We start from the raw sequence: 18,541 nt of genomic DNA on the forward strand, positions 1-18,541 counted from the left end.
CCTCAAAAACCATCTTTCTGGTGTTGTCTCTCTTTGAGGTGGATCCTTAAATTACAGTTCATCAAGGGGTCTATCCTTAATTTTTTTTTTTTTCTGTTCTGTTCATCTTTATACTCCCCTGCCAAAACCTTTGAGAATTCAAGAGTGATATCCATAGTGTAGTGAAGGATTATAAGAGGACTTTTTATATTACTTAAAAATTTAGGAATTAAAGATGTCAGAAATTCATCCTAGTCTTTGAGCTGAAACAGATTTCCCTCTTCCAAACTCATAGTAGAGTAAGTATAATGAAAGGAAAACTGTTTGGTTGTGTAGTGAAAAGAGAGGTATAGGATTTGGGAACATAGAGTACCTTTCAGTATTGTTTTAGGCAAGCCTAGGTATTAAACCAGTGGGGAGACTCTAGAGCAGGGGAATTTATTTTTTCCCATGGGTCACTTGAACATTTATCAAATCATTTGAGGGTCATATGAAATTATCAATTTATAAAATTCAAGCAGTGGGTGACTGTTCTACCTAGCTTTCAACTCATCATCTCCTGTAGTTGATTATGTAAATGATTTTTCAGGCTCCCTTCCCTGCTTTATAGTAACATGGTAGTTCTGGAAACTTAGAGGAGAATGGCTCAAAGAAGTGGGAAAGGAGGTATATTAAAGGGAATAAGAGAGTGCTAAAAGTAGACATTATTACTATCATAATTTTTGCTAGAGTGTGAATCTACTCCCAATCAAAAAAGTTTCTTGGGGAAGTGGTGGTACACTAGTTAGAGTACTAGCCCTGAAGTCAGGAAGTCAGACACTTAACATTTTCTAATTGTGTGACCCTTGGCAAGTTACTTAACCCCAATTGCCTCAGTAAACAAACCAAAAAACAAAACAGGTTTTTTCCTTCTCTCTCCTAAGTCTTTTAAAATTTAGTACTCCTAGGACTAGAGTACAGTCTAATGGTTTAGTGCTATAGTTCGGCTACTTTGCTTTATCAGTTTGTTTTTTGTTTTGTTCTGGTTTTGGCTTTTGTTTGTTTATTTAATGGTTTTCTCCCCCCTTTTTCCTCCCAGGTTATGTTCAAAACACTTTTTTTTTTTTAAATAATTTTTTTGAAGATAATTAAATCATATGTGAAGTTATACAAAACATTTCCCTAAAAGTCAAGTTGTGAAGGAAAAAAATAGATCTACTACCCTAATGAAAATAAAAACCTCAAGAAAAATTAAGTTTATTTAAAAAAGAAGAGAGAGAAATAGAGAATTCTTTGATCTATGTTCAGATACATTCAGTTCCTTCTCTGGGTATGGATAGGATCATCTTAAGTCCTTCAGAGTAATTGTGGATGATTGTACTACTGAGAATAAGAAAATCATTTATAGCTGGTTATACCAAAACATGACTACTACTTTGTATATAGTATATTTCACTTTGTCCATGGAAGACTTTCCAATTTTGTTTTTCCCCTGAGAATATCCTGCTTATCATTTCCCCAAGAACAATAATATTCCATCAGAGAAACTTGCTTCAAAAATTTTTTTTCAATTATTATTGCTCGTTGTATTTTTCCTCTTTATTCTCTTTCACCCTGTTCTTCCTCAGAAGTGTCTTTGCTACTGACCATTCCATTCCCCAATATGCCTTCTCTTTTATCATCCTCTTTTCCTTTCCATATTCTATTCCTCTCCTATTTTCCTGCAGAGTAAGAAAGATTTCTATAATCCTATTGAATAGGTACATTATTTCCTATTTTTGTCAGTTCTGATGAGAGTAAGAGTTCACTCACTCTCCCTTCCTCTTCCCCTCCACTGTAAAAGCTTTTTCTTTCCTCTTTTTTTATGGCAGATAATTTCCACCATTCCACTTCTCCCTTCCCACTACATTCCTTTCTTACCCTTCAATTTCATCTTTAAAAAAAACCAAAACACATATTTTTCCTTCATATTAAACTCACACTCATGTCCTTTGTATATACTCCTTTTAACTTCCATAATAATCGAGAAGGCTTGATTATAGGTATCATCCTCCCAAGTAGGAATGTAAACATAAATCTTATTAAGTCCTTTATGATATCACTTTCCTCATTGCCTCATGCTTCTCCAGAGACCTATATTTGAAAATCAGATTTTCCATTCAGCTCTGGTTTTTTTAGCATGAATTCTTGAAAATTCTGTTTCATCGAATGGCCACCTTTTTCTCTGAAGGATTATATTCAGTTTTGTTGGGTAGGTGATTCTTGGTTGCAGTCCTAGCTCCATTGCTCTCCAGAATATCATATTCCAAACCCTCTGGTCCTTTAATGTAGAAGATCCTAAATACCTTATATTTATCCTGACTGTGGCTCCACTATACTTGAGTTGTTTGTTTTTGAATGCTTGTAATATTTTCTCCTTAACTTGGGAGTTTGGGAATTTGGGAATTACTGAGAGTTTTAATTTTTACATCTCTGTTAGGAGGTGATCAGTAGATGATTTCAATTTCTATGTTATTCTCTGGTTCTAAAGTACCAATTTTCCTTGATAATTTCTTGAAAGATGATGTTCAGACTCTCTTTTTGATCATGATTTTCAGGTAGACCAATAATTAAAAAATTATCTCTCCTGGATCTATTTTCCAGGGCATTTGTTTTTGCAATGAGATGTTACACATTTTTTTTTTTTTCCATTTCTTCATTTTTTTTTTTTTTTTTTTTGGTTTTGCTTCATTGTATCTTGATTTCTCATAAAGTCTGTAGCTTCTATTCACTCAATTTTGTTTTTTAAGGAATTACCTTCCTCAGTGAGCTTTTGTACCTCTTTTCACAATTGGCCAATTTTACTTTTTTAGGCATTCTTTTCCTCATTAGTTTTTTGTATTTCCTTTTACACCTCTCTCAATTCTTTTTTTTTTTTTTTTTTTTCCTGAGGATGGGGTTAAGTGACTTGCCCAGGATCACACAGCTAGGAAGTGTTAAATGCCTGAGACCAGATTTGAACTCTGGTCCTCCTGAATTCAGGGCTGGTGCTCTATCCACTGCTCCACCTAGTTGCCCCATCTCCTCTCTCAATTCTTTCCCTAATTTTTCCTCTAACTCTCTTACTTGATTTTCAAAGTCCCTTTTGAGCTCTTCCATGGCCTGAGCCCAATTATTATTTTTCTTGTAGGTTTTGGATGTAGGAGCTTTGACTTTGTTATCTTTTGAGTGTGTGTTTTGATCTTCCTTGTCACCATATAACTTTAAGTAGTCAGAAACATTTTTTTGGTTTTCTGCTCATTTTCCTAGCTTATTACTCAGCTTTTAACTCTTTATTAAAATAGGGCTTTGTTTCCAGGGATGAGAATGCACTGCCCCAAGCTTTAGAAATTTTGTGCAGCTGTTTTTAGAGATCCTTCTAGAAATATAACCACAAGCACTCTTTTCTGCTCTGGAGCTATCCCTGCCCCACTGAAGCTGTAAGATGTAGTGTGCTGGCCGAGATTGGACCGTGCTAGAACTGCACACCAGACTCTCATCCTGTTGCCACAGACCCTCTCCACTGACCTTCCAAGTCCTTCCTGGTGTCCCTAGAGAGGTCTGGAACCCTCCAGCACTGATGCTGATTCAGAGGCCCTGCCTCACTGATGCTGGGGCAGTCAGAGCTGGGCTGGGCCAGGCCTGTGCTGGGATTGCCCAGTACGCTCCCACTCTGGTTCCACAGATTTTTTCTGCTGATCTTCCAGCTCCTCATTGGTGTCTCCGGGTTGAGAGGTCTGGAAGCCACCAACACTGCCACTTATTCAGAGGTGGGCCTGGGTTAGGACAGGGCATTAGGACTATCCTGGTGTCACAAACCTTTTCTGCTGAGTTTTTAAGTTGCTTTAGGCTAGAAATGTTGTACTCTGTCTTTTTGGGTGTTCTGATGCACTAAAAATTTGTTTAGGGATTTGGAGCAATTTGGGGGGAGAGTTTGGGTAAGTTCCTGCCTTTACTCTGCCATTTTGGCTGCACCTGACTTTGTCGGTTTTTTTGGTTTGTGGGTTTGTTTTTTCCTAGGCTGAGAACACTCCTGAGTTTTTAGCATTTTGGTATTTCAAAATGTAGGTGTTTTTATTGATGTGAACATTTATGACATTGTCATTCTGAGACAACTCATAAATGGACTTTTATAATATAACTCATTTGAAATTTGACAGGGAGTCTATTTCTGGAAAAGTCATAATGATGTGTGACATAAGATCCTGGCAAGGAGATTAGAGCATGAATAAATGCAGATTTAACCACATGATAAATAGGAGACTTTTTGGATTAGAGCAAGCATTAAAAAAAAAAAAAGACTAGCAAACTGAGTGTCTCAATCATTTTTTTTCTCTGATTGCTTACCCTTGGTAAATATTTTCGCTCCTTTGCTGAAAGTACACTGTGAGAAGCAGTTCTACAATGGCTCTTAGAACTTCCTTGAAATGACCATTGCCTCGATGTTGGTCCTTCCACTTTAGCTTAAGAAGATTAATCTAGAGGGCTCTGACTTTGAGTTTCAAAAGGCCAAAAAGGCCAGCGTCTGGAATTCTGGTAATTTATGCTGATGCTAGGTTTTACAGCCAGTATTGATGCAGAATGAGAATTTCAAGACCCAAATTAGTGGCAGCTGAAATAGAAGAGTGATGGCAATAGCCATAAATCATCTAGATGCGAACTTTAATGGGAATATAAAGGAATGTGCACCCCCAAAGGTTTTGGGGAAAATATTTGTATATTAGATTTTACTACACCTTTGAAGTAAATATCCCTTTGTAAAAGCTAATTAATATTAAGTGTTTAAGTGGAACTGCAGTGATACTGCAGACTTAACAATAAAAGCAATACAATCAGTAGGGGCTCCAGCAGGTGGCATTAGAAAAAATGCTTTGTAAAATATTTACAACTTGACTTTCTTCTATCTTTCTAACCTCCTTTTCATAACTCCCCCCCCTTCTCCCCAGTGTATGTGCGCATGTGCGCGCACACACACACACACATACACAAAAAGAGTTATTTTAAATTTCATCTCCAATGCACACTAAGTGTGTGACCATAGACAAGTCAACTTTAACTTATTAGAGCGGCCTCAATTGTAGTACATATCTCCCAGAGTTATAATATCTAGAATTTATATAATTCTTTTAAGATTTGCAGAGCACTTTACATGTGCTATTTATTTTTATCCTCACTACAACTTTGAGAGGTAAGTGACTTGTTGAAGATCACACAATTACTAACTGGGTCTTCTTTACTTCACATTCAGGTATTTAGTTGTTGTAAGACTAATTTAGTTTATCTCAAATGTTTAAAAAGTGCTATGTTATTATCACTTGGTATTATCTTGGGAAAATTAAAAATAATAGTTCTTTAAAATGAATATTTTTTTAATTAAAATCTCAATTAAAAGGATAGTTTTTTTTTTTTTTAACCATTCAGAAACCATACCATAGTTTTAAGAGTTGTATCTCATCAGTTCCTAACTGCTTTGTTCTTTTAAAACATGTAGTTCTTTGTAAAGAATAAAAAAGATTATTTTATTTTTTTAGTTATGTTTAAATTGTGTACATTTTTACTTCTTTTCCAAAATCACTATTTTCCATTCCAAATAGAACACAGAGCATTTTCTTTGAATGTATTATGAAATTTATATTTAAAAAATTAATTGCTCTTTATAATTAACTCTTTATATTTGAAATGATCCCAAATCATTATTTGTATTCCACGAAAACTACTCAGAATCTTCAAGCCCATGATTTTTGTTCTTTTTCTTACACAGGGAACATGAGTGGTTTAAACAAGATCTTCCAAAGTATCTCTTTCCTGAGGATCCATCATATAGTTCAACCATGATTGATGATGAAGCCTTAAAAGAAGTATGTGAAAAATTTGAATGTACAGAGGAAGAGGTTCTCAGCTGTCTGTATAGCAGAAACCACCAGGACCCTTTGGCAGTTGCTTATCACCTCATAATAGATAATAGAAGAATAATGAATGAGGCCAAAGATTTCTATTTAGCTACAAGCCCACCAGATTCTTTCTTAGATGATCACCATTTTTCTCGTCCACATCCTGAAAGAGTGCCATTCTTGGTTGCGGAAACACCAAGGTCACGCCATACATTGGATGAATTAAATCCTCAAAAATCCAAACACCAGGGTGTAAGGAGGGCAAAATGGCATTTGGGAATTCGAAGTCAAAGTAGACCAAATGACATCATGGCAGAAGTTTGTCGCTCAATTAAACAGTTGGATTACGAATGGAAGGTGAGAGGATTTTTTAAAAAGCTATTTATGATTTGTTTTTAAAAATATACAGAGATAATAGCAAAATCATGCTTTTTAATTTTTCTCCCTTATGAACTTTCTTTATATGTATCTGAATATTGTTATGGTCTATACGTGTTTGTAGTCGGTATGTATTTTCTTTTGGTTCTTCTTTCATTTTTTTGCTGTATCACTTCATGTATCTCGTATTTCTTTATTTTCATATTCGCTATTTCTCCTGGCCTAGCATATTTTCCTTTAATTCAAATACTACATTTCATTTGTTCTCAGTGGTGATTGTTTAGTCATTTAGTTGTATCCAACTCTTGTGATCTTGTAGGACCATACATATTGTCCAAGGGATTTTCTTGGCAAAAACACTGAAGTGGATTGCCATTTCCTTTTTCAGTTGATTAAGACAGAAGTTAAGAGCCTTGCCCAAGGTCAGCTACTAAGTGTCTGATACTGTATTTGAATTCAGGTATTCTAGAGTCTAAGCCCAGTAATCTAGTCACTGTGCAATCCAGCTTCCCAATAATAGGTACAAAGGGTATTCACAATGGTTTACTACTATGCTTAGTGTTGTTTGGAATACTTTTGGACATATATGAATTTTATTCTATTATTAACATCTTAATTAATAGAACCACTAGGTCAAAGGATATAATCAGCTTTATATCTCCATTTAGATAATTCTGTATTGTTGGGAAAACATTTTCTGTTAAGTTTTGATGCCCAACAAAGTATAGAAATTGTATGCTTCTTTTGGGCCTAATAAAGTATGCAAATTGTCTTAATGAGTAATTGTACATGATGATTTTTCTTCTTCATTTGATATGTTAGGTTGTAAACCCATATTATTTGCGTGTTCGAAGGAAGAATCCAGTGACAAGCACATACTCAAAAATGAGTCTACAGTTATACCAGGTGGACAGTAGAACTTATTTATTGGATTTCCGAAGCATTGATGGTATGTAGTTCAAAGTAAATGATGTGGGTGTTTGCAGATCTATTGGGTTCTTTTATAGCAACAGAAAGAATAGCATTTAGAATTTTCTCATTTCAATACCTTCAACTCATTTGATAATATAAAAATCTCACTTCTGCCCTATGAAAATTATCTTTTCTTGTAGAAGCTTATATTCAATTGTAATTTGATCTGAGTGAATTTTCTGCTGGATTTTTGTTTTTAGGCAGAAACTTTATTGGCTGTGGTAAATTATTGTCTGTGTTTACAGATTACTATTACTACTGGCTTTTTTTCTCTTCTCTGTTAGCTTGTGAATGTATTTCTCCTTCTGTAGCCAGTTGCTTTGGGACTACTAAAAAAGGACTATTGCCCTTTTTTAGATCATTGAAGAGGGTGGTAAGGAAGAAAAGAAAATGGGATAAGCTTTGGGGACTTTCTAGGTGAGAGACTTTCCTCCACATAAATTTCAAACTTTATCATTTCTTTGTGATTTTAATTTTGATTTTATTTTTCAAAAGTGGAAAAATCATTAGATTGTAACAGAGGAAAGGAAAAAATGAATTGTCCTGTTGAAGGGAGAACCTGTTGTGACCAACAAATTTCCCCTGGAGTTTTTTTTTTTTTTTTTTTTTTTTTTTTTTTTTTTTTTTTGGCTTCTTGATAACCTGATAATAGTTAATAGCTAGAATTATTTTAAGGTTTCGGATGTTTTAAGGTTTACAACATGATTTATAAATTGTCTTCCCATGACTTAGATCTCCTACTTTAGAAACTTCTAAAAATAGTGTAGATCCGGGAGTCAGCTGTAGCAGAAAAAGAAGGAGCTTTTCTATCAAACTGCAAGGTACAGAATATACTTCTTGCATTATTCCATGTTGGAAATTTGTTTTGTAGTTGTTCAATGTTTAAAATAGGTTTATTGAATGATTTTTTAAAATAAACATTACACATGGTAATTCGTTTCTTTACTACAAATAGTCAATGCAGAATAGTTCAGTTATGTAAATGGATAGGCATTTGTAGGTTTGACTTGAGAATCTAGCTATTATATTTGACATTTATTCTTATGGAAAAGTAAATTCCAAGTTCCAAGCAATTACAAATTTCAAAATCCTTTGGAAAAATTGGGATTTATAGGAATAAAATGTTATATTCTCCAGTGTTCTGTATATAACTTTGAATACATTTTGGTCTATTTTGCTATACTGATTTATTTAAAAAAAAAAAAAGTTTTTCCTTTTTTCAAAACCTTCATAGAAATTCTAATTTATGGAACTAGATGATATGGTAGTATAGCTATAATTGATTAACTCCTGTATTCAAGAGCTATTTGCCATCTAGAATTTTTTGGAGGGAACTAATATGAAGAAGGATTTTTTAGTTGGGAATTTCCTCTGGTCATTTTTTTTTTTTTCTTTGGATCTTTAAGCTCAGGAAAATAATAAGTAAACAAACAGTTCATCAATTACTTTAACCCATGGATTTCTTAACCTGGGGTCCCTAATCTTTTAATATTTTTGTAACTGTATTTCAATGTAATTCAATGTAATTTCTTGCCAACTCCTCCACCAGTACCAATGATTCTATTCTCTGCCAACTCCTTCAGTAGATTGGCCATGCCATAAAACTAGGCCATACTATTGGCTTTTTTTTTTTTTTTTTATTTGTTTGTTTATTTTACTTTTTGGAGACTATTGAGATTAAGTGACTTGCCCAAGTTCACACAGCTAGCAAGTGTTAAGTGTCTGAGGCCAGATTTGTACTCAGATTCTCCTGATTCCATGTCCAATCCTCTGTCCATTGCATCATCTAGATGCCCCCACACTTTTCATTTTCAGCCTCTTCCCTATTGCCTACAAATATATCCCAATTTCTTCCATTAGTAATAAATTCTGACTTAGTTCTACCCTGCCTCTCAGCTTTTATCTGATATCACTCATCTTTTTTTATGAGTAAACTCTCTGAGAAACCTGCCTATATTCAAGGCTCAACTTATATATAATCAACTCAAAATAGAATCTCTGCAATTTGACTCCAACTTCGTCATTCAATTGAAGCCATCCTCTTCAAAGTTACCAGTCATCTCATAATTGTTATATCTAATGGCTTGGTCTCATTTCTCTATAGGATTTAACCCTGGTCATCATCATCCTCTCAGATATTCTCTTCCTATTTTTAATTTAATTAGTTATATAATTAATATAATTATAATATATATAATATAATATAATTAATAATATTTTAATTGCCTTCTTCACTGTTTTACTGTTCTTCAGTTGCTTTTGCTGGATGTTCATGTTTTGCCCACTAAGCATTGGCATCCCTTGATTCTTTGACTTAGGTCCTCTTCACCTTTGTCTACTCTTTCCCTTAGTGATTTCATCAGCTCCTATGGATTCAATTATCATGTTTATGTAGATGGTTCTGAAGTCTTTATATCCATCATAATCTGTCTTTAAGCTACTTTCATGTATCACTGACTACCTTATATGCATCTTAAACTCAGCATTTTCAGAATAGAATTCATTATCTTTTCCTTCAAACTCTCACCCCTTCTGAACTTTTGTTTTATTGTCTAGGGTATCACTATTTTGGTGTTCCATAATTTTAACCTCATAGTTTTCCTCAACATTTTGATCATTAAATTCCATTTAACCAGTCCTTTGTCACAGTTTGCCATTTCTGCCTTTATAGCATCTCTTGTTCTCTCAATTCACACAGTCACAACCCTAGTCCAGGATATCACATTTCACCTGGACTATTTCAGTAGCCTTCTAAAAAGTCTCCTTGCCTCATGTCTTTCACCACCCTAATCTATTCTTTCCTCAGGTTCCAGAGTGACTTTAAAATTTTTTCCAAATATATGCAAAAATAGTTTTTAATATTCAGCTTTGCAAAATCTTGTGTTCCAAAATTTTTTTCCCTCTCCTTCCCTCTTCCCTTTCCTTAAGACAGCAACTAGTCTATAGGTTAAACATGTACAATTCTTCTAAACATATTTCCATATTTGCCATGTTATACACACACACACACACACACACACACACACAGTCAGATCAAAAGGGGAAAAAATATATAGAAAAAGAAAAGAAAAATCCAAACAATAACAACAATAAAAAGATGAAAATACTGTGCTTTGTTCCACAGTCTCCATAGTCTTTCTCTGCATATGGATGGCACTTTCTATCCCAGGTGTATTGTTGTAATTGCCTTGGATCACTGCATTGCTGACAAGAGCCACGTCTATCACAGTTGATCATCACATAATCTTGTTACTGTGCACAATGTTTGATCGGTTTTGCTCACTTCACTTAGCATAAGTCTTTACAGATTTTTTGGAAGCCTGCTCATCATTTCTTATAGAACAAGAATATGACATTACATTCATATACCATATATATAGCCATTTCATCAACTGTGGGCAGATACTCAATTTCCTTGCAACTGCAAAAAGGAATGCTGCACATGTGGGCCCTTTTCTCTCTTTTATGATCTCTTTGGAATACAGACCTCATAGACACACTGTTGGATTAAAATGTCTGCCCAGTTTTATAGCCCTTTGGGCATAGTTCCAAATTGCTCTTCAGAATGGTTGAATAATTTTACAGCTCTCCCAGCAGTGCATTAGTGTCCCCGTTTTCCCACATACCCTCCAAAATAGATTCTTATCTTTTCCTATCAGCCAATCTGAGCAGTGTGAAGTGGTACCTTAGAGTCACCTTAATTTACATTTCTCTAATCAATCGTGACTTAGAGCATTTTTTCGTATGACTAAAAATAGCTTTAATTACTTTGTCTGAAAATTGTCTTTATATCTTTTGACCATTTATCAATTAGGGAATAGTTCATATTTTTATAAATGAGTTATTTTATGTATTTTAGAAATGAGGCCCTTGTCAGAAAAACTGACTGTAAAAATTTTTCCCCAGCTTTCTGCTTTCCTTCTAGTTTTGGCTGCATTGGTTTTGTTTGTGTAAAATCTTTTTAATTTAATGTAATGAAAATTATCCACTATGCATTTCATAATGTTCTTTAGTTCTTCTTTGGCCATAAATTCCTCCCTTCTCCACAAATCTGAAAAGTTAGACTATCCCTTTTTCTAATTTCAGGATGATTTTTCTAAAGCATATATCCAAGTATGTATGCTTAGGGAACTCCAATAGCCCTTTTTAGTTCCAGAATAAATTATAAATCCCTCAGCTTGACATTTAAAGCTCTTCATAACCTGGTTCCTTCCTGCTTTTCCCTCTACAAACTATGATCTAGCTTCACTGGCCTGTAGTTCCTTGAACACAACACTCCAACTCCTATCTCCATGCTTTTGCACTTGCCATCCAAAATTCCTGGAATTCACTGATCCTTAACCTGTACTGTTTGGTTTCCCTGGCTTTCTTCAAGACTCAGTCCAAGTCCCAACTATTATTATAAGATACCTTCCCCAGTCCTCTTTCCCCTCTTAGATTGCCTTTTATGTAGACCCTTTAGATCCCATATCAAGTAATCTTTATATATCTCTTCCATTAAGATCTGAACTCTTGGAGGGCAGCGACTGATTTGATGTTTCTTTCTATTCACAATGCCTGGCACTTAGTAGTTCTTAATGAATGTTTTATTGAATGATTGACAGAACTGAGGGAGAGCATAGCTTTTATTTACTGCTCAGAATCTTCATGCCTCAACATTATGAATAGTTCCTTCAAGAGGAATGTTGGAAAGAGATAGATACATTGATTAAATGGTACCATTAAAGAAAAAAATGAAATTGACTAAGTCAGAATAATAATAATTAAAATTTTAAAAAATCTTCATGCTCAGGAAGATGCTTTCCTTATATCATTTAATAGGGAAACGGTTGTGCAAACTATCAACTATTTAGGGCAAAGTAAAAGCCAAATTAGAAAGATTAAAGATAAGAAGCTAGCCATAAGAGTGTTACAGCCATTGACCTTGAAAAATCGGAAATCAACAAAAGTAAACTATATAGACTCAGTAATTATTGTTAAGGACTTTGACTGTTGCAAAACATTACTTGCAGTAGTATTTTTCTTTGGAGAACAAAAGCTCTGTTGTTGCTAATGGAAGTATAAGATTATTGCCTAGATTTTAAAAATTTGTTGCAGTCAAAAGAATAAGAATGTAATAATACAGAACTAAATAGAGCATCAGATGTAAAACAAAGCAATCCCTACCTTCAAAAGAACTTAATTTTTTTTTTCCTGAATAGTATTTTATTTTTCCAAATATATGTAAAAATAGCTTTAAATATTTATTTTTGTAAGATTTTGTGTTCCAGATTTTTTTCTTCCTCCTTATCTCCCCCTTCCCAAGAAGCATCTAGTATAGGTTATGTAAAGGTTAAAAAGCCTCTAGAAGCAAGGAATGCAGCTCAAGGAATGCGGGAGGACCTGAGGGATAAGAGGTACCAAGGTATAGGCAAGTCCTATGTGGAGATGGGGCATAGCCCCAGGAGAGGTGGTGTCTGACCCCAGGAACCACATCTCCCTCCTTAGTGTTCTCAAAGCTAGCACGACTCCCTCCCTCTTCACGGGCCAATCCCATTATGCCTGGTTCCTTGAGGATCTTCCCCTTCCCCCAGATCCTGTGTGTGTGTGTGTGTGTGTGTGTGTGTGTGTGTGTGTGTGTGTGTGTGTGTGTGTGTGTGTGTGTTGTCTAAGAATACAGTTCTCTTTCACTTCACCTCTACCTTTCCTGGTGGTCTGTTTCTATGTTATCTGGGTTGGTGCCCGAATATGGGTATGGCCTAGCCATGCCATCAACAGATGGCCATTAAGAGTAGCTCAAAGGGGAGCTAAGAGGTTATACATGTATAAACATTTTAAGTATTATTTCCCTATTTGTCTTGTCCAAGAAAAATCAGATCAAACACAAGAAAGAAAAAGCCAAAAAAATTATAGTGTGCTTCTGTTTACACTCTAGATCCATAGTTCTCTTTCTGAATGTGGATAACATTTTCCTTCCCAAGTCTATTGGAATTGTGGATTATTGTGTTGCTGAGAAGAGCCAAGTCAATCATATTTGATCATTTCATAATCTTATTACTGTGTACAGTGTTCTATTGGTTCTGCTCATTTCACTCAATATTAGTTCATGTAATGTAAGTCTTTCTAAGCTTTTCTGAAGTTATCCTGTTGATCATTTCTTATAGAACAGTAATATTCCATTATATTCATATACTGTAACTTATTCAGCCATTTCCTCAACTAATGGACATCCACAATCAGTTTCCAGTTTCTTGTCACTACAGAAAGAGATGCTGTAAATATTTTTACACTGTGAATCCTTTTCCCTCTTTTATGATCTCTTTGGGATATAGAACCAGTAGAGACATTGCTGGATTAAAGAATATGCACAATTTGATAGCCCTTTGGGCATAGAAGAGTTTATATTCTGGTGGAGGATATTGTAATTTTGAGAGAGAAGATAGGTGCAGTTGAAGAAATGAGGATGGGCAAAATATAGGCGATAGTGTCTGAAAGAAGTTTGAAGGAAACCAGGGATTTCAAAAGATGTAAGTTTCCATGCACTGGGGACAGACAGATGATAGAGTATCCTCTGCCAGTGTGGCAGCCATTGTTACTAGACCATGATTAGAGACAGAAGGAATGAAAGTGTAGATGTTATGATTTGAAGGAGGTAAAGGAAGTGCCTAATTAATAATGATTTCTTTTTTCATGGTAAAATATTAGGTAATATACAAAAGGGTGGGAAATGTATATTGTATGAAACTTGAATACAAGAGGTTTGGAGTAGCTTTTGTGAGTAGGATAGAGAATTAATTAGGGAATTGCTTTGTTGGAGTGAAGCTTCAGTAACTTTTTAGTGGAAGTGGCACATAGTGGGAATAATCTAGGATTAGGATTTGGCAAGATGTAAATAGCAATAGGAAAGGGGAGCTACTACATCCAGCAAAAGAACTCTAGGAGATGATTGTGAACCACTACATAGACTTTCCAATCCCTATAATTTTGTCCACCTGCATTTTGGATTTCCTTCACAGGTTAATTGTACACTATTTCAAAGTCCATCCGATTCTTTTTGTACAGCAAAACAACTGTTTGGTCATGTATACATGTATTTAACTTATACTCTATCATATTTAACATGTATTGGTCAACCTGCCATCTTGGGGGGGGGGAAGGGGAAAACTTAGAACAAAAGGTTTGGCAATTGTCAATGTAAAATTTACCCATACATATATCTGGTAAATAAAAACTATTTAAAAACAAAAACAAACAAACAAACCCCCCCCCCAAAAAAAAAAAAAAGGAAAGGGGAGCTTGGGTTTTAAAAATAGAAAATAGAGTAAAGTTGTTTTTAATGTTTACATGCTCCTACATTAGTCCCATTAGTTGAAAATGTAAAATTTTCATGAGCCAGTTAACTTTGAAAAGACAAGATAATGCCCTTTTCTAAGCCTGTATAGGACTGCTAAATGATACATGTATATTGTATGTTATAGAAATGTTCAGCCATTTCTGTGAACATTTTACACTGATAATCTACTATCTATCAGTAGGCTATGATCTTTAAATTATGTTATAGTAGGGTTATTGGGTTGTAATCTAGTCATCTGTTTATCTGCTTGTTTTACATTATGTTAGATGACCCAGGTAAGGAATGATATAGACAGTAAGATGACTTTTCCCTCCTGTTTTTCATTCTCATCCTTAACTTGAATTTGATTAGGAACAGCTGGGTAATTAAATATGAAATTGAATTGCTAGTTGATTGTTTTGTTTTGTTTTAAATTATATTTCCTATTTTTATATTTTCTTTAGTTCATTTAAGTTAAAATCAGAATTTTCTTACAATGAAAATGATTTTACTGTTGTCTAGCAATGTTCAAGAATTCATTTGGTGCTAATGAAACCAAAGTGTTCAGTTCTGGTTAGGTTTGTGTAGACCAGTACTACTCTAGTTATGGACTACACTTGACTTTGACTAGTGATTACAAAAGTGCATTTCATGGATCATAAATGGGAACTCTGAGTGGGCTGAGGATGACTTACCTTAAATATATTTTTTCAAAATCAAAAGCATATATTTTTCTGGCAAAGTTGTCAAGTGTAATCTTTATATATTAAGATTTTAATATATATTAAGATTAAAACTTTTTTCATTTTCAAAATGTGATGAATTGAAATTTCTTTTTCTAGATGAAATTACTGAAGCCAAATCTGGAACTACTACTCCACAAAGATCAGGTTCTGTGAGCAATTATCGATCTTGCCAAAAGAATGATTCAGATGCTGAAGCCCAAGGAAGATCCTCAGATGTTTCCCTTACCTCATCAGTGACTTCACTTGACTCTTCTACAGTTGACTTAACTCCAAGGCCAGGAAGTCACACAATAGAATTTTTTGAGATGTGTGCAAATCTTATTAAAATTCTTGCACAGTAAACATAAAAGTTTGCTTATTTCTTTCATGGCAATAAGCATGCAGAAATCATAGCCAAATGCTTCCATTTGTAATCAAGTTATAATTATGGCACTGAGAACAATAGCCCTTTCTGAATGCAGTTTGCACAGAGATTGGACCGTGATTAATAGGCTAATATGAAGAAGTGAATTGTGATTATTTTATTGTCCATTTTTCAACAGGTATATGGTATATAATACAAAAGGCACAATGAATTCTAAGTTTCTCAAGTTCACTTGAGTTTTGAATATTTTACTGCACACTGGGCTTTGTAGAATATTACTGTTTTACCTCAAAAGCCTTTATATTCCTGTTTTGTTAAATTTTTGCTCTAAAATTTGAGTTAATAAATATTTGCTTGTTACTCCCTAAAAATCTAAAAAAGTGATTAATTCCTATAAGTGCTTGTTCTTTAATCATCCAACAATTTTAACAGTCTGAAAGACTGTATTTATCCCTTACATTATCTTATAACTGAAACTTGTTACTTCAAAGACATAAAATGTAAACACATTTTAGTTAAGTTTGAGAAGCCTATACAGATAGTGCTTCTGCATTCAGATACCTTTTACACTGAATTCTAATAGTAAGTGCTAATACTTTCTATATACAAATTGCTCTTTCTGTCATAAGGGATGAGTTGGCATACACTGTAAATAAAACATTGGGCAATGCTCTCCAATTTTCAAAATATTCTACATTTTATAACATCTTGATAATTCATTATTAAATTAAGCATGGTTCTTTAGCCAATTGATTATGTATCTGTTTTAAATTGGTAATGCAGATAACATCTACAGAGTATTTAACTGCCCAGATATGTGGGACTTTTGTTTCTCTGATGAAAATTAGCATGGAAAATTCAGTCTTTTAAAGGATCACATTTCCCCAACTAGCTTTAGGTTTTGATTAATTTTTAAAATAGTGTTATATAAACTGAAGAAAATGCTAAACCACCTCAACATCTGATTTTTAGAGACTTGTTTCTATAGCTGGAAATATTCTTTTTTTTTTTTTTTTTTCCCCCAATAACAGTGTCATATAGCTCTGGTAAATACAAATTTAAAGCCATTTTAGAGGAATTTGATATCATGTGTATGCTAATAAATATAAACAAATTCTCAATCTAATATTCTTGCCTTACATGTTACTTTCAGTTTTATTTGTTTTATGAATAATATAGCACTGTTCCATATCCCCAAATATTTCTTTCCTTTATTTAGATACCTTTACTTACTAGGTTTGTATTAGGCAAATACAATGCATTTCTGCCTAATCAGTTGATAGTGTGTCCATTTGAATATCATGGTAACTTACATAAAGAGTTACTGTAGTTGTGAGTTTGCCTCCCACAACTTAGTAACTGCACTGGGTTGAAAAGAAGCATAACAATGCTTTATGTCTGAGGTTGTTGTATGTTACTTTAAGTGTGGAGTTTGTACATAGCATTAATATATCTACTTAATATAAATTAAAAAATTAAAAAAATTTTTTTTCTTTATGATCCTTCATATTTAGGATTGTATTTTGACATATTCTCTTCAAGTAAAACATAATGTCCCTGAAGGTTAGTAAAAGATTGTATTTTTTAAAGTTGAAGATTTTGGGGTGTGTATATTGTATAGAGGACATTACTATAATGTCTATTATATGTAGAGGAAGAGGAACCAATTAAATAGAACTTTCTAAAATACTTTATTAATCTTACAAAATTCAATTCTGATATATTCTTCTAAGTTATTGTGATCCCTTCTAGAAACTGAGTTTTATTTTGAAGATGTTTTAATATTGTACTTGTACAAATAGTATAATAAACGCACAGACTTTATTGCAGTATATTGCTTTTTAAGCTGGAATCTTTTTGCAATGAAATGAACTTTTGGTTGTATTTGTCAAGGTTGAATCAAAATTTTCACAATCTGTTGTAGTATGCAAATTCTAACTAATGCTGAAGACCTTCAAGAAGTCAAGATGAAAATGGTTTTTAATCTTTTTTTATATCTTTTCAGCAATTTATATTTTTTTGTGCTTTAATGCAACCATGTTTTTTACTTTGTCTTGACAGCTGGAAGATGTATAGGTTTTTGCCACAAATGTATACATAGTTTTGAATATAATGCAGTTTTTCTGGCATGTAAAGATTTTGACATTAAAATAGATGATTTCTCATTGAGAGGAATTTTTTACTGGGTTTGGGGGAAGCTTGTACTACTTACCTAATTGAAATGTGATTTCATTAAGATATGACTCCATCTTTTATTTGTTCCATTTTTTTTTTTTTTTTTTTTCCTTGAAACGTGTTCAAGATTTTGGAAAATTTTTACACTGATTTTCCCCTTTTATACATTGTTGTCTTTGATATAGTGATGTCATGCATGTTGAATTGATGCCATGATGATGTGGAGAAGGTGGCAGGCTTCACTAACCTTCAGAAAACTGGCATTTTGGGGAATGAAAACAGAGAAAATTTGGTCACGTATATGTTGTTTGTATCTCTTTCTTTCCCTCTTCCAAGTTTTCACTAGTGTGAAAGAACTTTGACAGATCTTTCCTTTTTATTATTTTTCACATTCACTGATAAATTGAAATTCTACACACAACATTTTATAAATTGGTAGTAAGATAGAAATCGATCTTTGTGGTGCAATATTCTGAGAATTTTCATGTATGTTTTGATTGGCGTGTATTTTCAGCACAAATTTTCAAATAAACTATTTACTCTGCTTTAGAGCCACTGTACATATAGCACAGTGATCTTTTTTTTTTTTTTTTTTGGAATGGATTTTGTGCCTAATTCCTTTAACAATATTTGGCAGTAGCAAATGGGAAAAATGCTTGTTTGTATTTGTGCAGCTTTAATTTTTTTTTTTTTAATGTGATATCAAATATAAAATAATTATTATTTT

General features: G+C 33.6%; 1 protein-coding gene across 2 annotated transcripts in view; it reads left to right on the forward strand.

Moving 5' to 3' along the window:
• The window catches only part of PRKAA1 (protein kinase AMP-activated catalytic subunit alpha 1), a 55,409-nt gene extending 37,605 nt beyond the window's left edge, over positions 1–17,804 (forward strand). Inside the window, exons 7-9 of one of the 2 annotated variants that reach the window (XM_074282600.1) lie at positions 5,738–6,224; positions 7,068–7,194; positions 15,372–17,804. In XM_074282600.1, coding sequence (XP_074138701.1) covers positions 5,738–6,224; positions 7,068–7,194; positions 15,372–15,616 — 859 coding nt within the window. In that variant the 3' untranslated portion in view covers positions 15,617–17,804. The remainder of the gene's footprint in view (positions 1–5,737; positions 6,225–7,067; positions 7,195–15,371) is intronic. The other variant, XM_074282601.1, reaches the window with a different exon arrangement.
• Positions 17,805–18,541: the final 737 nt, after the last annotated feature.

Source organism: Sminthopsis crassicaudata, chromosome 1 (assembly GCF_048593235.1).
Source record: "Sminthopsis crassicaudata isolate SCR6 chromosome 1, ASM4859323v1, whole genome shotgun sequence".
In the NCBI taxonomy this organism is placed as follows: domain Eukaryota; kingdom Metazoa; phylum Chordata; class Mammalia; order Dasyuromorphia; family Dasyuridae; genus Sminthopsis; species Sminthopsis crassicaudata.